This window comes from Scomber japonicus, chromosome 21 (assembly GCF_027409825.1).
Source record: "Scomber japonicus isolate fScoJap1 chromosome 21, fScoJap1.pri, whole genome shotgun sequence".
Taxonomy (NCBI): Eukaryota; Metazoa; Chordata; class Actinopteri; order Scombriformes; family Scombridae; genus Scomber; species Scomber japonicus.
The window spans coordinates 13,902,189-13,927,588 of record NC_070598.1 but is presented as its reverse complement, the minus strand read 5'-3'; the positions used below and the strand labels follow the sequence as shown (position 1 = coordinate 13,927,588).

Sequence of the window (25,400 nt, the reverse complement as noted above, 5' to 3'; positions counted from 1 at the left end):
TAAAGGGTGTGGTTTGTTGACATCCAAAAAGTGATTTAATTCTATCAAAGTGGTTAGTTTTCATTGCACATACTCAACATAAAGAGCATTGCTGAATTATGTAAGACAAAGTGGGAGAAATTTAGGTAAATGTGTCACAGGCTACTTATTTATTGCTCTGTCCTTCCGTTCTTGCACTTCCACACTCACACCTCAGGCAACCACAAGCACTTATTGTGTGTGTGTGTGTGTGTGTGCGTGTGTATGTGTGTGTAGGAGTGTGGTTCTGTCCTTTGCCCTGTGTGAGCTGTGGGATGCATTGCTACAACAAACAGGGTGGCTTAGAGACAGGAAGGGAGCGTAAAAGAAAAGAAGAAGAAGAAGAAAAAGAAGTAAGAGGAGAGTGATTTTTCTCCCTTCTATTCCCATGGGTATTGCAGCAGGGCTTTTCACTCGAGTTGCCACATTTCATTTCCTGCTGTGTTTGTGTGTGTGTATGTGTGTGTGCGTGTTTGTGTGTGTGTGTATCTGTGTCTGTGCATTGTGTGCATGTGTGAACTATGTGAAGGTCTTGCTCCACTGTGGTGATTTATAGCGGCGGGCTCCGGCCCTATCTGTTTTCGATCAGTCTCATGCTTGGCTCTGGCTTCCCTCCAGCGCTCCCCTGGCCCACCGGACGCCGAGTCTGGGTGGGACCCCTCCGAAACTGCCTGGAACCAGCACCGCAAACACACTCTCTCCCTTACTCTTTCATTCCCTACTGCTCAGCTTCCCTCCCTCCCGCCCCCCACACTCTCCTCTTTCTCCAACTTGCTCCCACTTCATGTACACAATTTCACAATCTCTGTCTGACGTCCTCACGCACAAATACACTCCGTCACTCTTATTTATTCACTCTTGCCGTCTCTCCTCCTTTGTCTCACTCTGCTGCTCTTTCTTGCTCTCACGCTCTCGGTTGCCATCTGACACCAGCTTCAAGCACTCAATCACACGCAAACATCCTTACGGTGCACACACACATACACACTTCAGCAGACAAACACACACACATACACACACACATTCACATGGATTACTTTCACCCCCCCCCCCCCTTTCAAAACTCTTTGTCCACAGCTGATGTCATGTTGGCTAACACCTTTCTTTTTTATGATGCTACATTCAGAATGCACAGGCCTGCGAGTTTAACTTGTGTAAATTCAGATTAAAGTTGTCATCAGGATTGGGAGGGGGGCAAGAATCCTAGCAGTTGTGTCATTGCTGGCACCGGGTAGTTTGTTGTAGTTTGAGTAATAAGTCCTGAATTTCATTGCTGTTTCCTTCTGCTTTTCTGGAAAGGAACGCAAACTTCATTGTTCATAATGGGAAATGTTGCCTGCAGGTTCCCAGAACCCTTAGACTAGATTAAGCTACAAGTGCATAAGACTCTCTGTCTTTGTGTATGCATGTGTGTGCGTGTGTGTATGTGTGACGGTAATGTTAACTCAAACAGGAAGTGGCCTGTCAGTCATGCGCTCACTCCAGCGCTTTCTCCCAGCTGTTGGTCCGTACACACACACACACAAACAAGCACACACACACACACACGCACGCACACACAGCTGGTCTTCCTGTCTCTGGTGACCTTGGCTGGGCTTCGGAGGCTCTGCATGGTTTTCACATCCACTCATCCCCACCTCCTCTTCCATCTGAGCTGGCTCCCAGCTCATCCTTCTCTTTTATTCTTTACATCTCTTCTTCTCTCGTCTTTCACGCCTCATATTCTTTTCCTCTCGCTTCCATCGCAGTCACAAAGTGTTGAAAGAATTGAACGTAAACCCGCTGGTGTTTCCTCCTTCCACCTGTCACGACCATTTCGGGACAGTGATGTCAGAGCGCAGGAAGCCAACATAAACGAATGGTCTGAATTGGAACATAGTCTTGGAGCGCTGTTACGCTCAGCTGGCTAGAACCACAGCATGTCTGGATCGAGCTGCGTCCTGTTAAAGAAAAGCCGGTCAGACAACAAAGGTGCCTCGGCCTCTCCAATCCAAATCGCTCAGGACATTTCCTCGAGCCACTGAAATATCCTCACAAAACCCATGATCTGAAACCGAAGTGGCTTCCGTGATCCGATGGTGCGTGTTTGAAAGAGATGATATAAGTTAATCCGGATGCCGGTTCCCTGACGGTGCTGTTTCTCATCAAAGATGAAATCATAACTGCTCTGTTGATATTGGTAGATTCTCCGTTTGTGTCTCTATGTTTGTGTTTCAGAGTGAGAAAGACAGAGGCTGTGTGTGTGTTTCCCAGCAGACGCTTTGAAAGTGCTCAGAACTGCCAAACCACATGAAACTGTCATCTACGTTTGGTGATGGAATGCCAGTTTGAGAGCCAACACACACGCTTGTACACACACAAATGGGTACAGCTAGGAACACACACATGCACAAACTCACCCTGGCATTGTGTGGTAGTGGGTGAGAGAGGAGTGTCTATGAAATTAATAAATTCAGCTGCAAATGAGAGCCATGATAACCTTTTTTTTTTCTCTCCTGTCTCCCCTATCTCCTACCTTTGTCCCTTTCTACTTCCTTTATCAACCATGTGACCAACACAATTTCCACCTATTATTTCTCTTACTCACTCTACCATTTTCTCTCCTCCCCTCCCAATCATCTTAATTTCCTCCTCCACCCATCCATCCATCTTTCCAAACATTCTTCCCTCCCTTCCTCCTTGACCCCTCCAGCCCAGAAGGGCCTGCTCCACCTCAGCCCCGACGTCTACCAGGAGATGGAGGCCAGCAGGAAGCAGGGGGGCAGCGCTCCGGGCCCCGGCGGCAACAGCGGCTCTGTCAACTACATGACATCCAAAGACATGGGGCCCTGTTCTGCCCCACTGCCCCCAGGACACCCTCCATATTACAGTGGCTCAGCCTCCTCACCCAGTCCAACCGCCACCATGGCCAGGGAGCTGCTGCTGAACGGACAGTCACCCACAGCCGAAGCCTCCCTGCCTATGAAGGGGAAGAACTCTGCCCTCGCCTGCGGCGTCTCAGTGCAACCCGCACAGCAGCTGGACTACTTGGCTCGCATCCAGGGCTTCCAGGTGAGATACAAAGAGGCAGACATGCTGCTACTACATTGTCTACAAACATAGATAAATGTTCAAATGTGCACCTTAAAGGAAAGTTCCAATTTCATGCAACCTAATGAGCTCTGTCACAAACTTGGGCTGCAATAACAAGAATATTTAGATATTTCCTATCGGTTTTAATAACTTAATTCTCACCAAGTTAATTGCTAAGCTCTAGGAAGACAGCAACATCTCTAAAAAGGAGTCAGAAAGCTCAAAAGACACAAAGAGTCAGATGATCTCACAGGTTAGCCCGGCTTATGTAGAGGTCAAAGCAAAGGTGAAGGGTGAATTTTTACCTAAACCGTACAGACTGTCATACTGGTCTACCTTTGTCGTGTAGTGTCTGTTATGCTATGAAATCTGTTTTTAAAAGCTTAACTAGGGACCGAGACTGCAAATTAGCTTCAGCTAGACCACATATACATCATTTTTGATGCAAGCACTTTTAGATATCTGTCTTATCACCATGTTTCAAGAGCTCACAAACAAATACTATTTTGACAATGTCATAACTGATACAGAAATAAGCCTCAAGTTGTAATAAATTGGAATTTTCCTTTTAAAGTAGTTCAGTTTTGCATATAGCAGTATGTTGGTGCCCCATCATGCAGGCCTCTAGTTTAATAGGCGTAAATTGTTTCCAATTTCACATTTATTTCAGTTGTGGAATGTGGGCTTGTATTTCATTTTAACTGTCATCAATTAGGTCTTAAAAGTCATAATTTAAACTTGCTAAAAGTTTAAGACACCCTGCGGTACAGTCATGTAGTATGTACTCATGCTAAAGTGACAGCACAGATGTGAGCGTGACCATGCACAAATACAACCCCTGCCACACACACACACCCCCACACACAAACACACACACACACATACATACACACATACTGATCCTATTCCCTCTGGTTCAGTGCTGTAAATATGAATGTGGTCTGGATCAACCTGCGTGGTTATGAAGAATCACAATTGCACACTAACAGATCACTTGAAACGTCTCCACATAAGGGATGCAGGCTGTCTGTATCAAAACACATTAAGTAGCATGTGATGTCTACACAAACATACACACAGCAGTTACAGGTGATTTGAAGTGGAGCTTATTGTGCACAATAACATTGCGTAGAAAAGCCTTCACAGGAAGAGACGAGACCACTTCTCCTGGACGAGCGGTGCTCCTCCAGGACAAGTGGTCTCGTTTGAGGATTCTGAAGTGCAGAACTGCTCAGTAACACACTACCAGTTCTCTGTTTCTCACTGTGGACGTTATTGGCAAGCTATGGATTAAGAGCTGGAACTAAACCTCACAGGTGCTTCTGCCATTACCGGACTGGACACACACACACATACACACACACACAGAACACGCGCACTTCGCACTCTGTGTGTGTCTTTTCTTTGTGTGTGTGTGTGTGTAAAAGAGAGACAACCGAGTGTCCGTTTTAATCTGCTGGCCAATCTGCGGCGCATACCACGCCACTGATACCAGCGCCTGTTCATTTAAGCTGCAGATGCTTTTTATCAGTTTGAGCGAAAACATTTTATCTTAACCTGCTGAGGGTTCCTTTGAAAGGCCTTTGTTATTGCTCTGAGCCTTCCTGTGTGTGTGTAACCTGAGAGAGCTCTGCTGCCTGGCCAAGCCCAAACACACTTGTACATATGCGCGCACACACACACACACAAAACACACACACATACAGACACAGCAGGTTCTGTTTAGTGCAATGGAAGAGTCGGGATAAGCCTTTGTGTGAAGTTTAAGTCCTCGTCGTTCTCATACTGTACAACTACCTTACATAGATATTACTTTATTTAGTTTCTATGCATCCTTTCTTGCATTTATGTGAGTAAAGAGACACACACGCATCAGGGAATCTGCGTATTTCCGTGTGTGTGTTTCTTGAGCAAAGAATTCAGGCTGTAATTGAGTATGCAGACAATATGTGTTCCATTGAGGGGATGTTTCATATCATGTGGGTTTGTAATGAGAACCTCTGGTTGCCTACACAGCCATGTTAGGCAGACTTTTTAAGGCTTATGTATTCTTATGTGTTTTCTGCGGGCTAAACCAACACAGATTTAAAATGTTTTTGCCAAAAAATGCACTTGTCTGCTTTTCCATTGGACACATCATGTGCCGTTTTGTGTCAGGCTGGCTTTCTGTAGACCACACCGAACAGCAAACAAAAAAAATCCACTGTAAGATATATTTTTTTAGTAATTTGATAATAATCTCTCTGATTAGTAACTTTGTTTTTGTATTGTAATTATGTTATCCAAGTGAGCGGATTACAGTGACCGCCCAACACTGGATTAAAGCAACTAAGCAAGCACTAAGGACATTCTCATAGTGTCTGTTTCATCCATCCAACTCCACAGACAAAGGCCTGGGCCTACCTGCTAAGCCCCTTCTTTTGATTTGATTGGAAAATAGCCTCTGGTGGAAGCTCTGGATAAGCAACAGTGTGTTGTACTCACGCCAACTTGGAGCAAGGATGCTGGCACTTATTCCAGTGTGTTTGTATGTGTGTGTGTATTTCCTATTAATTTGGCTGGCGTGTTGTTGGCACGGCGGGTATGTGCGCTGGAAGTAGGGCAGAAACAAAGAAGCAGGAGGTAATAGACAACACATGGACCAAGGATGAAGTACGGAGTAAGAGCCACGTAACAGATTCCTTTCCATACTCTCTTTCTTTGCCCTCTCTGGTTTATTATTGTTATGTTTCAGTCTTTCAGCACCTTTATCGTAATCGTTTCCTCCATCCTTATTGCTTCCGTAACTGCTTCACAAATTTATTGTGTAATGCTTTTTGCTTTTTGTGTAGTTTGGAGATGTTGAAGGGTTTGATCCTGACATTGCAGTCACCAGCTGCCCATTTACTCTGCCATCACATTACTTAATAGAGTGGCACCGCTTCAGATTATTAACTGTTACCTCCTTTTGAAACAAGCAAGAGATTTTTTATATATAAGATCAATGATTGATGGAAATGTAATGATTTTTTTCCCTATCAGAGTCAAATGGAGCTATGGTACACACCTGGAATAAGACAAACCCTACTTCCTTAGTGCTGATTTATTCTGTCAGTCCTCCACACCTGTTTGGATGCTGTTTGCATTTCAATTCTCTTCTTGGAATACTGGAAATAAATGAATCTTCAACAGAACTCTTTGTCTCCGCATAGCTCTATATGTGGACTTGCAGAGTGATTTAGTGGTTGAGTGAGACAAAGAAGAAGAGGAGAGCAAGCAGTAATGGACTGAGGGAGGAAGTTGCATGAAAGGCCAGTTTCATGTAAAAAACAGCTTCAGTGTCATCACATGCCGTGTTTTCTTTGCAGACCAATACTCTGAATGAATGATTTGTCAGACATTTACGGCCAAGAGGTGTAACCGGTCCCCAGTTACATCAGTGGCCAGCATTCAGGCATGTGTGCAATGTGGATTGATTTCACATCCTGTTTTTTTAAATTAATTTTTTAAAGATGATGAAGATGATGTTGTGTTGTGGGGGTTTTTTTTGTTGTTATTTTTTTTTTGTTTTTCCAAGAAATGATTTTCAGCCTGCTATGTGTGGATCACAAATTAGGTCCACTCATCACCAAACATAAATCTGATCAGAATCAGATCAGATTAATGATGAGTTTGGGGATAAATGAACCTAATTTGTTTACATCTGTATGTCATTTGAGCCATAAATTATTCTCTGGTTCAAAGCAATGTGCAGTAGCAAGTACAACTACAGGAATACAAAACAGACACCACAATGTGGAAACGCTCATTTTAAATCATGTCTGCTCAGAAGACACAAAAAAAGTTGCACTCATAAGCTGGATTGATCTTTAACTTAATAGTGTATCTAGATTAGCTTAACCTTAGTGAGATGTAGAAAAAGCAATATGACACAGACCATTAAGCAAGCATCTCATTATTTTTTGCCGTGCATAATACAGTAAGCCATATTCCTAAGTAACTGGCAGGTAGAGTGAATGTAGCACATTTTCTGCATGAATTTGAAATTACACCCCTCATAAGGCTGGGTTTTGGGTTTAGTAATGGAAAATATGACAGAAGTACTTTTTGTTTTGGAGGGACGCCTGTAGAGTTTTGATTGTGGGGATAAAATCCTGTATAAAGCAGAATCTGATTCGTTAGTATTGTTTAGGTGCATATGAAGTGTGATGCCTGTATTGGACACCACGGGGTCGCTCTCCTGTGTAATATAAAAAGTGCAATGTCAAAGTATTTACCCATTCATACGGGTCAGATCTTAACGTTTTGTGAAACAGGATATTGCAAACTTTTCAAAAATGTTAATTTCCTCTCACATATGGCAATCAGAGATCAGTGTACTGTACTATAACATTCCCAGGTTGTGTCTGAAAGGGCTGTATGGTATCTACAATATATATCAGTTCTGTCCACCTGCTAAATCCATATGCAATTACACAGCAGAGATAGCTATCAGCTGAGTTATGTTATCTCACCATGACAGGCTTAACTTGGGAGATGGATTTAGAGAAGAGGGGAGGGCTTGTGGTCTTTGCTGTTCTGGAATCAGGACTTCAATGTTGGAAATCCCATGTTAATAAAAACACTATCCTTGGCGGGTGGCTGGTGTTGATATCCATTCAGTTCGGTTCCCAGGATTTCTCACACTTTATCGTTGTTTGTTCTTCTCTCCCTCCGCTTCCTTCTTTGGCTTTGTAGAAAAACCACTTCAAATATTGCCGACTACACCTTGTACCCTGCCTGGCAGTTTCTACCCTCTCTTTTTTTTTTCTCCTCTCCCTCTCCCTCTCCCTTTCTTTTTTCCACCTTCTTCTTCTTTTCCTCCTCCTTTCCAGATCTCCATTGTCGACTCCCATCTCTCTCTATCAACATCAAACGCCTGATCTGGTCCAAACGTTCAGAGACTCATAACAGTTTGTTTCCAACCTTCTTGTCATCGTCTCATTTCTCTACTCTCTGTTTACTCTGGGATTTGCAATAGAAAATACATTTTGGGGAGGCTAATCCCACCACGTTTGATTTCTGCGGCAGCGTGATGGCTTCCAGCTGGGCTGTGCGGCATATTTGTGTGAATAGCGATCTTCGAAAACAAGTTTTGTCGGTGGTATAAATCAGACTGTTAATGCTGTGCTGGCTCGGCGCACAGTCTCTCTGCTTACATGGTGGCCCTCTGCGTGCGTGTCGGTGCGTATGCCTGCGACTGTGTGTGTTTGGCAAAACTGAGTGATGATGTTTTTACACCACAATCAAGCCCATTTGCAAACCGTTAAATCAAATACCCTCAAGTGACAGAACACTATATTGCAAATTTGAATATGCAGCATAATCTTATATTTTTTTGCTTGCTTTTGTTCTTTTGTATTTTGATATTATTGATCATATTTCATGTAATTGTCAATGCTTGGCAGTTGGCAGAGATATGAGTTGTGTGGCAGCGCAGTCCCATAGTGGGGAGATGGAGGGTGTGTTAACCTGGCACTTTGATTGGAATCCAAACAGTTCTCTTCATTATCTACACACTAGCCGCTGTTGTAAGAAACACTCAAGCCTGCATTCTTCCACCAGTTTAAACTCTTTCTCTACTGAATGAGCCCTTTCACAAACTGCAAACAGAGTCCAGAGTGTTTTGATGATAATTTAATGATGGATAATAACATAATAAAAAAGGCCTTTTGTGGGGTTTTCTTTGCCCAACTCTCTCTGGACATGGTGTTGAAGCTAAAACAAAAATGTTCATAAAACAAGACAAACTTTGATAGTTTCATTTTGAATGTTTCTCCTAAGGGACCAAACAGCATTAAAACTTGATTTTATTTTTCTACTACTGCAAAGTCATGGTCGAACAGCTGAAATCAATTTGTTTTAGTGCTAAGGTGCTGGTAGACTTACCAAGAAATTGTCCTGCACATCACCTCTTGTAAAACCACAAATTGTTGTTTTTTACACTTTTTAAAGATTAAACAAATTATTTGGTGAGCTTTAGAGATGCTGGGATGCCCCCCCTCCCTCCACACACACACTTCAAGTCTTTATGCTAAGCTAGTATTTTCCATTTTTATTTGTATATACATGAGAGTGGTATCAAACTTCTCGTGTCTGCAAGAAAGTCGCCATTTCTCAATAGATTGAATTGAGTCTTTCAATGAAAGGGCATATTTCAGTACTATGAGTTACAGTAGGAAAAGCCAATACATACTAATACATATAGTTGAATCAGCAACTTTCTAACAGAGACAGCATGCAAAAATATTTGTCACAATAGTCATATTTTAACATGATGGCATTACAATGTCTGTTTTTCTGTTCACTCAATGCATTTCTTTCTAACAAGTATTTCTCTAAAAATAACCTATTTAGTGAAGTTCTCAATAAAGAACTGGCTTCAAGAGAACTTGAAACTCACTTTCTCTCATTGTCTCATGACTTCTGTCTGTTACTCAGGCAAAGTGCACTCAAAAGTCTGGAGAGTAGCAGCTTTGTTTGCCCCCAACCTCCTGCCATTCGGAGAAGTGAAAGGTATATTAACAGCGCGCTCAGAACACTCTTGACCCCCGACGTCCCCACTGAAGTGGCTCGGCATGGACCTCTAATTGCTTCTCACCAACAATGACAGCGTTCCTCAGTTGAGAAGCCTTGTTTATTATAGTAAAGTCGAAGTTATTTCCGTGGTTTTTGACTCTCCACAGCTTGTACTCGACTTATTCTGGAATCAAGCTCTTAGTCCTACAGTGCTTGTCTTCTGTGGTTTTAAGTGGAATGACATAACAACACACCTAATACGTATTTGTTTTTGCAGCTACCTTGACAGTATTGTGCAACACAGTCCTGACGATATGGACATTTGCATGTATGTCCTTGCACATGTATTTTGCCTGCATTTTCATGTCTGTATAAATTTAAACCTGTATTTCCATTTGTAGATCATGCACATGCATTTTTGTCCACTTAACATAAATTTGAGCATGTCTACATGGGTGCTATGACTGTGATTGCTTTTTAGTTTGTGCATGTTCGTGTTTGTTCGGATGAAGAGGAGCATTTGAAGAGGAGCCATCCAGCTTTAGAAGCCAGATGTCAGAGGTCGTTCCACATTAGTGCCGCCGATCAATCGCAGGCCTTGCGTAACTCCCCTGCTTCTTTGTCTCCAAAGGAAGTGGATTAGAGGCTGTTTTCTGAGTTGGGACCTGGGATGATTAGTTAGGCCTGTTTAGAATGCATGCACTCACAGTTGCATACAAACATGCACTCAAAACAGACGAGCTGGACGGGAGAATAGACGGTTTGTTTTTGAGATGCTCGTTATTTCAGTTTCCGCCAAATCATTGCAAACGAGATGTTCTTTGATGCTGTCAGACCAAGCAAGCTTCTTTCCTGCCTGCAAGTCAGAGTCACTGGTAAATCCTCAAAGTAATCAGGCACTTTTGCTATTTTATCAACAAGCCACCAAGTAAGGAAGACCTCCAGGTGATGATTGGTGACCTGCCAAATTTGCTGTTTTAGCCAGAATTTGGCTGGCGGTTGAAGCAAGTGATGTTTATTTATATAGTCAAATATCACATACAGCGTGTCAACGACTTTATAGGCCCAAAGCAGCAATGTTTCCAGACGCAGATCCAAATCTCTAACAAGCAAAAACTCCCTAATAGAAGACATTTAGCAAATAAGGATAAAAGTAGAGAAAACCTTTAAAGAAATTCACAAAGAGGTCCCAGCTCCTCTGATATCTAGGGATGCATTAAAAGGAGGAGGAAAACTAATAACAAAGAAAAACAAAAGAATGATTTAGAGAGTTAGTAGATAGTCAAAAAAACAACAATGTGATCGTAATCTAGCAGTAAGATTAAAACTGATCCAATAGTTTCTGGTAACTTTTTTTCAGAGGTCCTTTGTTACACAAGCTTAACCCTGTTTTAGGGACTTCTGATCTATAGCTCCTTATGGTCAAAGTTGCTTTGTAATTGGTAGTTTCCATCAACTGCACATGCGTGTGTGCTTACACACAGACAATAGATAAAGTTGGGAATTATTAGAAATTTGATATAGTGGAGCATAAATCTCTTTAAAGTAAGAGAGGGAGACTGCACGTCTGTTTCCTCCAGCACCGTCGTGGGGCCTCACCCTCGGCTGGAGTCCTGACAGCTCGCAATAGATGAAGCAAGTGGAGTGCCTGCTGATCAGACAGCATGATTACACCATACATCACAGGCTCCCAACCACAGGCCTTTATACTGCCTAAATGAAGCAGCATACTGGACAATTACACACACACAAAGACCCAAAGATTCAAATCTGTGTCTTCACACTCCCTGGAGTATAAGCGCACAGTTCTGATCCTCCTCAAACACAGGTTGAATTCATGAGATCTAAAATGACTACAAGTACTTTTAATTGGTTAAGAAACAGTCTTATGATGTTTCTGATGCCTCTACATGACTTACATAAGTAAATGAGACCATCATCGAGAAGCTATTTCTGTATGGTTATTTTATATGCCTGTCACGGGTTTGATTCCCTGAGAAATCAGACAAAACGATTTATGGTATGCAGACTGGAAGAGCCTGTGTCTACATTACATGTAGCACTGTAGCATGAGAGAGTACAAATATGTTCTTAGGAGGCAGGGGCAGGACTTCTCTCTTTGTTTGATACAAGTACAGCTAGATTTGTTTGCTTCCTGATTCATTTTAAAAAAGCCAAGAGAAAAAGAGAGTGCTGAGAGCAAAAGAGAGGGGGGGAGCAGCGGTGGTTGAGCAAGCTAGAGAGTGAATGAAGAGAGGGAGCAGAAGTGTTGCAAGAGTAAGGGAGTGAATCTGAAAAATGTAACGTTACTTTCTAAAGCACAAATAAACACGCTCATGCCTATTCATATTATAACAATTAATCTCACAGACCCAGAAATAGATACATTCTCTCATTGCTATGCATCCTGCAAACAGCTGTTTAAGAAAGAAAAACATTATAAATATAAATCACTTCTTTCTTTTACTCTTTCCAAACCAAATGCAGGTGCTAGCCAAGATCTTTATGGCAGAAGGCAGTGGTGCTCATGGGAAGTGCAGTCTTGATTCTGGGAAAATACAACCACTTTTGTCCACAGGGGGTGCTAAAATCAACACAAAATGAAAGTTCCTTGTAGTAAAGAATATTTTATACACATTTCCAAATTTCTGAAATAGGATTCTTGTTACCAGCAATCCTTTTATTACTCCTGAGATGCCAGGAGAGGCAAAATGTTAAACCAATGCTCCCTCCTCTTTTTCTTTCTTTCGCTCTCCTTATGAAGCCTGGAGAATTTATTAGAGATTAACTTGTCAGAGAAGGCTTTTTCCACGGCTCAGTTTACCACATTCATCATTCATACACATAACAGATAGCATTCCACAATTTATCACCGTTGGCCCATCTCCTCATCAGCAGGTGTGTGCATCTTCTCGTGTACTGTACGTGACATTGCGTGTTTATTCATATCTCTGCGTGCACATGTTCATATCTTTGCACGTTTGTGTATGTTATGATGGGTCTGGGTCTTCACAGGCAGACTTCCATGTGTCTGGCTGGGCTGGAGTGCACACATACACACACACACACACACACACGTTTCCACATATGATCATAACTCATTCAGAGAGACACACAGACCTCGCTCTGGAAGCTTTCAGTCACAGATCATATACATGTGAGTACACAGACACACAAGTTCAGCACGTACTGTGGCCATCAAATTGTGGGCGAGATGAGCTAAAACGTTAAAATTACACTCACAAAGACATTTTTTGCTGATTAAAAGAAGGCAGAAACTTTAAGCCAACACAAATATACAGAGACAAAGCAACACACGTATTGTATATAAATCCAATAGATACTGACATCAACTTGCTTTCACCACAGTGTTGTGTAATATTAGCTGTTACAGAAATTACATATTGACCTAGATATATGGAGGTTTTAGAAAATCCTCTCGCCATTGCTATTAAATCTAGTCATAGCCTTTCTTTATTACGTCTCAGTTGTGTTAGGAGTTTGAAGCAGTCCATTTGTAATTCTGTTATGTTCAAGGCTACTGTCTTCCATACCTGCTAGCTCACTTTTTGCGTTTGCTCATTGAAGTGTTAAAGCCACTTCGAATCAGTAATGTTCTCTTTTGTTCTGTCTGTTCCTTTTGTCTATCTGCATCTGTCAAATATTTCTCCTCTAGTTATTTGTGCCATTTATTAAGATGCCTGCAGCTGTCCTGGGCATAAGTAGGCCAGGCAAACATATACACATACACAGACATACACAAGCAAACACACACACACACACACACACGTGCACAAAGTGAGAGGCAGTGAGAAGTAGGGCAAACAAGCAGGCAGCATTACCAAAGCCCTTGGATCTCAGGAGCAGACTGTCCCAGAGGAACATCATGTCATAACAGTCCTGATTGCACAGCATTTAGGAATGCCTGCAGAGTTAACCTCTCAATGATGAGGGGTCGCCAGTGATGTCATCACTACGCCCCCAATCACACACAGACACCCTTACATTCATTCCCCTCTATTGCCATCTCTGTGTGTTGTGGGGTAATTGTCCACAAATGCTCTGTGGTGGCAATTAGACATGCAAGATTTACTCTCAAGGCAACCGCTTCCAAAAACACAAGACTGTATCCCACTGAAAACTGGAGATGATTCAGGTTCTCTGGTCTGTTGTGCTTTGATTGATTCTTTCCTGTATTTACGTTTGGTTAACTTAGTTTGTCTTCCTTTGCCCTCTCTTCCAGGTGCAGTACAGTGATGCACAGAGTGGTAAGGATTTTGTGACCTATCTGACCCTCTCCCCTGTGCAAATGACTTTCCACGGCACCGGGAGCACCCTCCAAGCCAGCCATGACCAGGTATTTGTGAGTGCGTGCTTGGGTATGCAAGTGAAAGGAGGATGGGTGTCACACCTGTTGAATGCTTAGTGCTACTAGAAACAGTACATGAAATCAAAGTTTACATCAGGAAGTGTAGTTAAACCAGATAGTCGTGGCAGCAACTATCTGAAAGTCACATGATAGATCAGCAATACATTTATTGGCGGTTGCATTAAGTTGATTGAAAAAACTTTATACAGTTGTGGATTAATGCATCTCAAAAGTTTTTTTTGACACATTGCAGCTCAGATGAAACACAGGGACAAACAGCCTTCAGCAAGTTACATGAAAACGTTTTTGCAACAACAATTTGAAAGCTCTGATAACAGCACAATCCTGCAAGTAACAGTATTTAAGGACAAACATTTGTATTATAGAAAATGTTTTGCAAGATTTGAATCTTTAATTTAAACTATTGGTCTCTAGCAGGAAAGGAAACTTCCTGGCAAGCTTATTTTCAGTTTCTCTTTAATAGAGTTCAATCCATACTGGAATTTTGGTGGCTGACGATGATACTTGATAATGAAAAATCAATATATTGGCCAATATTTTTTTAACCTAAAAAAAGACCTAAAAATGGATTACTTCAACAATACACTTTAGATACCCATAAGTATATAATAATAATAATACATTTTAACTTGTGAATAAATAGATACACAATCCTAACTGACTGGTACTGTACATTAAAATGTGTCCAAACTGTTACTAATTAAGTTCAGTTAGTTGCTTTACAATATCTTTAAGCATGTCTGCCAACATACACACAGTGCCATTATTCTGTGATGACCTATACATGGCAATAATATTGGTCAGCCTCCACTTTAGGTTCTGCTTACCCTTCTTCAGCCTATAGTATATGTATAGTTCGTACAGTATATAGGCCATACTGTGAATGGACTTTGGCAGGGGTCTGATCCTTTAATTAAGAGGAGAAGCCATGGCTCTGTGGCTTCATTATTAATCATTAGGGCATCAAAATCACCTGTGATAATAATCATTCATTGCATTTCTTTCTGACATGCCTGCCACGCACCTGTCAGCCTTCCATGATTTTCAATCCATCAAAGTTATCGCCATCCTGAAATCTGATGGAGTATCTCTTCTACTTGTGGCGTACCCCTTTTTCCTCTCGCTCCCTCCCTCTCTAGTTTTCTCACTCACTCTCTCGCTTACTCCCTGTATTCAGAAGGAGGCTCTTTGTCTTGTGTTGCCCAAGCAGAAAACCAGTTGCTTACATTCTATCATCTAAACATAGGACGCCCCTTTGTTCAGCAGTCTTCAAAGCTTTTAATAAAGGGCCGGCGCGGCCCTGAATGGGACAGCTGACAGGGGGCTAGTGCCGCCACCGCTAACTGAGAGCCAAGCCAATATAGGCCAGGCAGGTCTGCGTCCTCAGGACCTGTTATTGCCAGGAGCATTGGGGCATGACCGACTGTTAGAGAAGGCCTTTCTTTTCCTCTTTGCAGTACAGTGAGGAGTGTGACCACAAAGGGAGCATGTAACAATAAGGGGTCACCATCAGCAGCCCCCAAACTCCGACACTTGAACAAAGTAGGCCTGAAGGCGTCACACATTTGGTTGGGTTTACCATGTTGGTGATGCATGCTGCTGTGAGGATAGGGGTGCTGACATACTAATACGGCCCGAGAGTTACCTGTAAGTCAATAGAATCGTAATCCATCATGTACTGCTGCAGCTCAAGCTTCCTGTTGCACCACTTTAGATTGATCTGTTGTCTCTGAGTAGCCAATTAATAGACCAGTGGAGTTCCACGTGTTTCCACTGCCACATGTTGGCCTTCATGCACACACACACACACACACTTTGCACTTTTATCTGTGTAATTAGACATTGTAAATCTGACGGAACAGGGGATCTCCTAGCGAAGAAGAGATAAACCTTTTTCCTGGAGGCTCGTCTCTGCCACACACACACACACACACACACACACACACACACACACACACAGACACACACAGAGGACTGATACAGTAACGCGTGGTGGCTCCAGTCCATTTCATTATACATCTCTCTGGGAATTTCCTGCTGCGTTATCTGCGCTCTCATGGAGGTTTATGTCAGATAGACGAGAGGAATTGATAAAGATCAACAGGCAAAGGAAGTCCTCTCCACACCTCACTGCCCGTGATGTATGAAGGAAAGATGTGTAGGATGTGGACTCCAGTTATGGATGAGCGGCTGAGGAAATTACAGCTGCTTCTTCAGGCAAAACAATACTGGGTGAAACGTAAGCAAGAACTGGTTAATTTTACTACGATTGGAAACGTTCTGTTTTTCCAGTTTGATTTACAGCTTTATGACTCATGCCTCCATTGACTAGAGTGCTGTAGATGTATTTCTGAATATTATTGTGTATTGTTGCATTTCAGACTTTAGGAGGAGTTAGCAGACGGCAGCTACTGATTATCACACTTAATTAGCCTCCATCAGATGGCTGTTAAACAATCCCTTGAGGAATCAATACACATGGTTACAAAACCTTTTACTTTTACACATGAAAAGAGTAATCTTATCAGTTAAGCAGCTAAATGCAGATGAGCAGCAGTACTAATGGTGGTAGCAGTACTTACTATAAATAATGCTTTAAGGGACAAAACTTTGTTGATTTAGTTGAAAACTCCCACCACTGTTTACTCATCATACTTTCTTTACCTCTTGTGCACTGGGTCATGTTCCTAAAGAGCTTCGATGTACAGTAAACACACAGTTTTGAAATGATTGTTAACACACTGAAAGAGATGTTATAATTACCTGTAAAAGGTGCAGAGTTAGTAAAAATGTTTGTATAGCCTGCTGTTGGACAATGATTGAGAGCAGCGGTGTTGTCAGTGTAATTTTAACAACGGTCTGCTCTTTATCAACAAGTGCACACACACACATAAACACACACCGCTGTGCTTAGGTGCCATAATCCTTGGCCTTGTGCAGACATTCCCGGAGGGCCTGTATGTGTGAGAGATATACAGCTGAGTGCTCTTTCTGACCTTATGTGCCATCCACTTGGTGCCATCTGCCAAACACATGTGAGCCCGTAGGCTGCTATGCTAGCTTAGGCTTCCCTGGAGCCAAAGATGTTTGTCAACAAGTCCTCAATTTTTCGCTCTAAATTATTTTTTTTGATAGTTGCAGCCTTAGGCTACAGAAGGTTTAATTAATACCTCCAAGCCCATATATGAGAAGGAAAAATATGCAGTCACTGGCAGCTTTTTGACTGAACAGAAGTGTTGTACAAACAGAGTTAAACCCTGGCCTCTTGTTCTCAGTTACCATATTCAGCTGCAGGATTATTTTTAGGTGGCCTCTCGTTTAAAGCGCAGTTGAACTTACAACCATGAGTTACTCTGTGACAACACATTTTCAGCCTTTCAGTCTGCTCAAACACTCTCAAGGTCATATCAGTTTTGTTCAGTTAAAGCACCTCAGTTGATTTCAAAGCCAAATTAAAGGCCGTGGCATAGGGATATATTTAGACATCTTTTCCAACAGGTCTTCATGCTTTTTAGACAGGCAGATTTCTGTGTTTGTTCTCCAGAGCTGAAGTAACTCTTTGGCAGTCCCTCTGTGGCGGCAGTAGGACACCAGGGGGGCCGAGGCCCACTGAGCTGCATTTGAGGTGTCGCTGGTCCAACATGAGCGGGCCGCAATCGAAGATGACAGGGTGACTGTTGTCTGCCACCAGACTCTGTGTGTGTCTGCGTGTATTTGTGTGTGTTTGTCTATGTGTATGTGTGTGTGTAGGTGGTGGTAGTGGTGGTGAGGGAGGGCAGGGGGGTAGTTTGCGTGCAATAATGTCCTCAGCTGAGCCACCCCAGTCCCAGGGGCCCTGTCTGCCAGATTGTCAGCTGTGGCTGCTTGGGTTTCCTGCAGCAAGAGCAGATTTTAGCTGATTTGATATGACATGTTGAACATAGTGAATCAGGATTAAAATGTGTTGTAGACGTTCTCTCAGGTAATGAGGTCCACTTTTTTGGATTGATTTTGGTCCTTTTTTTATTTTTTTGTGAAGTTTTTCCCTAATGTCCCAGGAAATGTTGTTTTTCTCTCCTTGCTTTATAGTTTGTCATCTAGCTAAGTAAAGATTAGGTCTTGTTGTCCTGTTTATGAACAGACTTTATTCATTGACATAGTGTTATGATTCCCCTTGTGAGAAAGCCTTTCACTAAGCTGACATTGCCTTACCAAAACACCATTTGGTCACATGCTTGCTCTCTTGATTGCTTCTTTTATCTTATGCCAGGTTCACAAACACATACAGATCTCATGCCATCAGGTTGCTCAAATACTTGCGTACACAAACAAAACACTGGGCAGTAATGCTGAAATTAATTGGGCATCTGACCTTGTCCCTGGTAAGCAGATTTTTGCAGTAGGCAGAACCGCGATGAGGACACAAAAGATGAAGGCAGACAGGGCTGAAGCAGGAGTGATAATGAAGGTTAGTGGTGAGGATGTCAAACACATTCCTGCCTTTATTCATCTGTTTAGGGATGTGTTGAAGATGGGCAAATGAGGGGGGAAAAAAAGAGTGATATTAGGAGAAGGTGGTGGCAGCAAACTGATTCATGGTGTGGTGACTGCTGGGATGGTCTTCAGAGATCCCCCATGGAGCTCAGGAGAACAGCAGGAGAGGGAGCTGCAGAGGGGTGGAGGTTGCACAGGGCTTGCGTTTGAAGTCCTCCTAACCGACTGGAGCGCAGACGTTACCCCAGGCTGGGCTCCTCTCAGGGGGTCCCGCTGGAGTGTTACCCAACCAGGCAGGCAGCTGTCGGACACCCTCTCCTCCCTGCTTATCTGTCTTGTCTGTCTCCTCTTTATGTGCCAGTGTTGTGTAACCAAACACAGCACCTGGACGTATCCTAAATCATTGTATGTGGAGGGGAGTGGGCCCTAAATCTACATAGAGGTTTTGAATGAATATGAAAGCTGACATTTCTAGATTAGTTCTCTTCTGGCTACACTGGTGACCTTTCTCCAATGTCGTTACTGATGAGTCAGCATTGCTCGGCTGGTCAGTCACTTATTTAAGGACATTGTTGCTGAGACATCTCATGACATCCCCCGACAGAGTTTAAATGTTGATAGATGTGACTGGTGCACCTCTATCAATGTGGCCAGTAAAAGCACTGACAACGCTATGATGCCAAAAACACTCAATCACACACTCTTGCAGAAGACCATTTTGTGCAGTAATTACACAGTTAGCAGAATAGTGTTCAGTGTGGGAGAATTATCTCAAAAACGGGAGTAGTGGGGAATGGGAATGCAAGCACTGTACTTAAGTGATTAAATTTAATTAAAATGAATATGTTTTTGCTGTTTCGTTTTCCCTTGAACCTGATGCTGACACTCTGAATGGTTGGGTTAAATGCAACATGCCAAAAGCTTGAAAGCAGATAATAAATATTTGGCTAGTTTCATGTCACAGCTGAGTGTGACGATGATCCTAATCTTTGGCCTGCAGTAGCATTCATTCTATGAGTTTTTGAGACTCCATAGCAACACTTTAAGTGTTTAAGTGAAAATGCATGCACTGACATGACTCACAGTGGTGACCACTTTCATTATGACTAACTAAGCACAGTGTAGGTGATTAAAAAGAATCCTTGTATTTGGAGAGCTTTTGAGGGGTTGATTAAATCGTGTGTATTCAGTAGCAAAGCACAATTTTGTAAACCTTTTGATCTGTACACAAAAAGGTTCATGGAGCTGGGAAACCACTATAACTGGGCTTTGTGAAAAATAGTCCAAGGTTGAACAGGTGGAGGAGTGGCATGAATGTGGGATATCAGGTATAACGATCTACTTTCAAAGCTGCTGAATGTTGGCCAGAGCTTTGGCATTGAGATGATGTCTAACAATCTATGCTGTTTGAGTCCTATCAAATGAATGTTCATTTTTATTTTTTCAAATTAACACTTTTATGAACTGTGCTTGTATCACGGGAGATTTCATTGCCGATATTTTTGACTTTTGCTTTTTTGTTTGCAAGACATTTAAAGATTGATAGAGACTGATGCACTTAATTTCCTGGTGCATTATCGACTCATTGTAACAGTATGCATAACGGTAGGCTTATATGTTGACTTGAGAACAACTTCTTAGAGGTGCTACAATACCAAGAGATGTAAAACGTTGAGACCTTTTTATTAATGTAAGCTGGCTGGGAAGAAAATGTGGCTGTGAGGGGCCTTTGGCAGGGTAGAAAATTCTTGTTTGAGTGGAGAAAATGCATCATTGCTCTTTCTGCTTCATCAAAAGAAACAGAGGTATTATGAGGGTTTGTTGGCGTAACAGATCCAATGACATTTTGGAAAGGGATCAGAATTATGAAAATCATATTGACTGTATTAGTGATTCTAGTGTTACTGATGAAAGTTATGGAAGAAGAATAACTTATTTTGTTTCACTGTGTGCAGAGAAAAAGATGGACCGGTGGATATATTGATTCCACTCAACACAGCCTATTGAGCTCTGAAACTGATGCTGTTGCTGCTGAACATATAAATGTGCTCAGATATGCAAACGTGCCTTTTTGCTCCTAAAGAAATCTTTGGAATTTATTTAAAGTATAATGAAAATATTGTGAGGATGATCACATGCTGTGATCCATTGCCCCGGATATAGTTATTTTAATACATTCAATAAAAAGACTTGGTCAGACTTTACAGCAGGAGTCACATGTTTGCCCAGCTCTCATTCTTCATTATAATTAGCTCACATCAGACAAAACCAGAGGGGGAACAGTGAAAGACACCTCCCCTGCTCCCCCTCAACACCACCTTTCAAAGGAGCTAGTACCTTTCCTCCTTCCCAAACACCACCTCACTCAGGACTCCCACTGTCAGACCTAACCGACCCCTACTGCTCCCCCACCCCATTCCTGCGTGGAGAGAGGACAAAGTGAAGCATCCACGGTACGATCCATCACTCCCACCTGTCTTCCCGCATGCCCTCCTCAGGAAACACCTTTCAGACCAGAAGATTAGAGTGTGACGGGAGAGGAGAGGAGCAGTGAAAGAATGATGGAGGAGGGAGAGGGGGTAAATGATTGAGAGAGGCAGAGAGAGAGAGAGAGAGAGAGAGAGAGAAGGGGGGGGGGGGTGGAGAGAAATTGATTGAGTGGGGATGTGAGAGATTGATGGATTCAGGGAATGAGAAAATTTAAGATACAAGTGACTGTCTTTTTTCTTTGTACACCAGAGGAAGCAGTGACCAGTGGGGAGAGAATAAACATGAACTTGCCTATTAGGGCACACGTTGATAGCTCCAAGTGGCCCCTTGGAACATCAGCGTGTCTATTAAGAGTTGACATATACACACAAATGCGCACACACGCACACACATGCAAACACTTAAGTAGAATGGAGCCGGACTGACTTTGAAACGTTTGAAAGATGAAAGATGGAAAATGGGGAAAAGTCCAAAATGGGATACTATGGTGTGGCTGGCATTGAGTAAACTTCCAAATAATGAGAAATACCTCCTTGTTTTATCAGTGTCCAAAACTGCTCCAAAACCTTAATTGATGTGTGTGTTATGCCCCTTTTGTTAATCAACAGTTAAAAAGATAGTCTCTGTTGGTTAGAACAAAGTCAGGAAAAAAGACGTCACTCCATACTTTAAAAAACAGCAAAAGATTACCTCATGTTATTATTCTTGATTTATTGTCAATCAATGGGCAGAGTTGATTTTTTGTTTGTTGGTTTGTTGGGGTTTTTTAAGTGTGGAGTGCTGATTTTGCTCTGAAGAACATCGACTCGGGGGGGGGGGGGGCGTGGGGTTGGAGGCAGAACACCCGATTGAATTTATATGCAGGAAAAAACACGTTTTGGACTGATAGCATAGACAACTGACTAACAAAATTCACTGAGTCATTCTACTTACTTTTAATAGTATAGTATAGGTAGAGCAGGGTTTGAGTTTTCTGCTTCGGTCAGGTCAAGAAAGGCGCATAGAGGTTTGTTTGTGATGCTCAAAGCAATGACAGACAATTACTAACCCTTTCTCACCGGAGACAAATTACCAATTAATGATGACAATCCACAAAACATGCTGTCAAGAGCTTTTAAAAGGTACTGTTTGTTTAGTAGAAAGTATGAAAGTAATAAAAATACTTTGGAAAAAAATTGGATGAATCAACCCTTTAACATCGTGTAACAAAGCAGCTGAACTTGACTCATGTTGCATGACCAGTATGGATTAACTGATATATACCTCCTGTGCAGTTGCAATATCCAAGGCCTCAAAAGTAGTGTACATGTGGCTTATGTCATCAAGACTTGAATGAAAACAGAAACAGTCTGTTACAAAATAATGTTACCTACGAAGCTACCTACTAGAGACATGCTGTGCCTTAGCAGTGTTGCATCTAAGAAAAATAATCCATTTTGGAGGGATGATTAAGCAGGCCTCTCAGTATTTACCCACAAGTGCCGGCTAACCAGATGATAACAGATGATAACTTCTGTTCTGCCCTTATGAAAACAAAACTGAAATGCTTGTGTCTGCGCTCCAGGCTGTTGGCATGTGTTTGTAAAGTATGCGCTAGGAAAGTAACTTGACCCTTCTTAGTTGTCAGAGATGTGTAAAATTGTCAGACACTCCAATATATGGTGAGCATGAGTGCAATTTCACTGAGAGATAGTGTTACCGTACCTGCCAGTTTAGATTAAATTCCACAATGCAGAGTTTCTGTGAAAGCTGAATGTGAGATATGATACATTCAGAGAGCTGAAAATATGGAAGCTTTGTCCACAAGTGATGTTAAATACGGTTTTATTTTTATTACTAGTACTAGTATATGTAAGTACTTTAGTACTGGTAGTAGTATTATTGTTAAGCATTTGGGGAAGAAAGTGAGTCAGAAGTGTTTTGCTTTTAGTCATATATATTTATCTGTATACAAATGAATCATCCTCCCTCCCTGTTGGTTTCATACCTTTCAGACCAATGTGATTGCTTTAAGGGCAACAAATGTGTTAGATTCATTATCACCTCCATGCTAAGAGGAGCAAGATGTTTTAGCAGTGGCCTTGCAGCCTTCAGTGCCGTTAGGCGGTGTGTGTGATTTCCCACACACACAAATTTGGCACAGCTAAAGGTCTAAACCAATCACACCTCCCTTTACTCATCACCCCCATGGGAGGCATAAGAAGGCCAGGCAGCTAATTCGCTACCTACCGCTCTTTGAGGCGTCTTTGGCTCATTAACGTAATGTCATTTGATACTGAGTGATAGTTTGCCTCGCTGAAAAGGTCTCCAAGATAAGGGCCAGGTATTTAATCTTTTCCTCTGCTTTGCCATCTCCCAGTGGCAACGTGTGAGATATGTCACCTGTGGAGAAAACACCTTTTCTAACACCAACACAGTCAGGTTTTCACTCCCCAAAGGTTAACTTTTCTCCTTTGTTTCGTAATCAGCATTATGCAAACTGTTTTATTGTGTGTAGTTGTCCTAATATACAAACCACGCTGCAGCAGAGGGATGTTACAGGAGATAGTTTGAAATGTTCAGCCTCTGCTTCAAAGATTATTCATTATTTTTAAGATTTTTTTTTTTTTTGTTTGCCCTTATGAAAGAATCAACTGTATACACGGTTGCTAAGGTGATATATATATGTTAAGTATGATTTCACACCTGTGCATCAGTTCATTTGGGATGGACAAATGTTCTGGTCCATTCACACTGGCTTTTACAAATGAACCAAAAGCTGTAAACATGAAGTTATATAGACTGACAGGTAACTCATTGAGTAGCTACTATCATAAAATCCTGTGGTTGGTCTGTTTGATTTCAGAGTGCACCAGAAGACCCTGGTTTTCAGGTAGTCTCGGATTGGTGGTTTAATCCATCCCAGAGTTCTTGGCAGCTTTTACACCACCAGCGAATTCATTTTAAGCGAATCCACAGATTAGATGTGAAAGCAGAACTCCTGTTACACTAGTTCCTAGCCCTGCATCTAGGACATACACAAAAGAAAATACCACAAAGCAACACTGACACTAATCAGTCATTTCCCACTCTTGAAGAGTTGCACAACGTATTGACCATCTATTATGCAACCGCTGCATCACAGCTCTGGATTTAAAAAGCCCTTTAACTTGATATGTGACACACGTCTTGTGGTTAGGAGCTCCTAAGAATTAATCATCATCGAGTGCTCCAAAAGCAAATCACACACTGACAGTAATTGCAGGCCTACACGTTTACCTCACAGGCATAAATACAACCACACATATACATAGAGCAACAATCTCACACACATTTTACACAATGACCTGTATTGTTGGTTGTAATTATCCTCTTTTTTTTTTTTGCTTTCCTGACTTAATGAAATCAGATCTCTCCGATGCTTAGATGTTATTTGTTTGTAAAAGTTGTTCTTGATTTCCATCGCACACAATATGATTACAGTATGTCTTTCTGAAATTACAGGCTATCACCCAGATTTCACTGAAAGGTCCACAGTTATATAAGACATGACTCCCGCCTGGAAATGTGTGTCTTGGTATATAAAACAGATTTTTTTTTGTGGGGGGGGGGGGGGGGCGCAAAAAAGATGAGTCCTTCTGTCTGCAGTCATGAATTGGGCCCTAAATTACCCTTATTGCTCAGCAGCAGGTAACGACGCTTCCAGTGGTGGGAGTCAGGTCGTGAATGTCCCATGTTAGGATCAGTACTTTGTGGCTGCGTACTGAGTTATGGAGATGAGCGTAGCGACTGGGGAATGTTTTTCTGTCTGTCTGAGCCCCCCCACCTCTCCTCCTCACCACCTTCCTCTCATCTGGATGTTAACGCATTCTCAGGCCTCAAACAGCAGACATTTTGAAACACTCAAAACAACAGCCACATCGGGGGTTAACACCAGTTACGACTGAGGTGTCACACACTCCTGCGGTTTAAGTAAACACTGTGTGTGTGTATGTATGTGTGTGTGTGTGTGTGTGTGTCTGCCTGCCTGCCTACCTACCTGCCCCACAACAGTATCTTCATGGATCTTCCGAATGTCCTCTATAAATAAAGTCACAAGTGACACCTTGTGTTCTGTTTCACATGCAAATTCAGCCCAACCCTTTGCATTTAAAGGAGATAAGGACAAATTAAGCAAACCGCACTGTCACTACCTAAATGTGAGAGGAAGAAATCACAGTGATAAGTGAAACAGGAGATACATGGCTTTTTTTTTTTTTTTTTTGGAAAAAGGAGATCAACTCTCCTTTTACATGTCTTAGCTAGCTGCACAACTAGCTGGAATATGTCAGCTATCAAAGGCTTGGAGGGCCTGTACATGATTTAGAAGTCATTAATTCAGAATTTGATCCATCGTAGTCAAAGGTGTACAGTGTGGGTTTTAAATTGTGCTTTGACTTTC

The 25,400-nt window shown here is 42.1% G+C and overlaps 1 protein-coding gene across 2 annotated transcripts in view; it reads left to right on the top strand.

Annotated features, from left to right (window-relative positions):
* stau2 (staufen double-stranded RNA binding protein 2) overlaps positions 1-25,400 on the top strand; it is an 84,829-nt gene that overhangs the window by 44,770 nt on the left and 14,659 nt on the right. For both annotated transcript variants that reach the window (XM_053342663.1, XM_053342662.1), the window contains exons 12-13: positions 2,711-3,069; positions 13,871-13,984. In XM_053342663.1, coding sequence (XP_053198638.1) covers positions 2,711-3,069; positions 13,871-13,984 — 473 coding nt within the window. The remainder of the gene's footprint in view (positions 1-2,710; positions 3,070-13,870; positions 13,985-25,400) is intronic.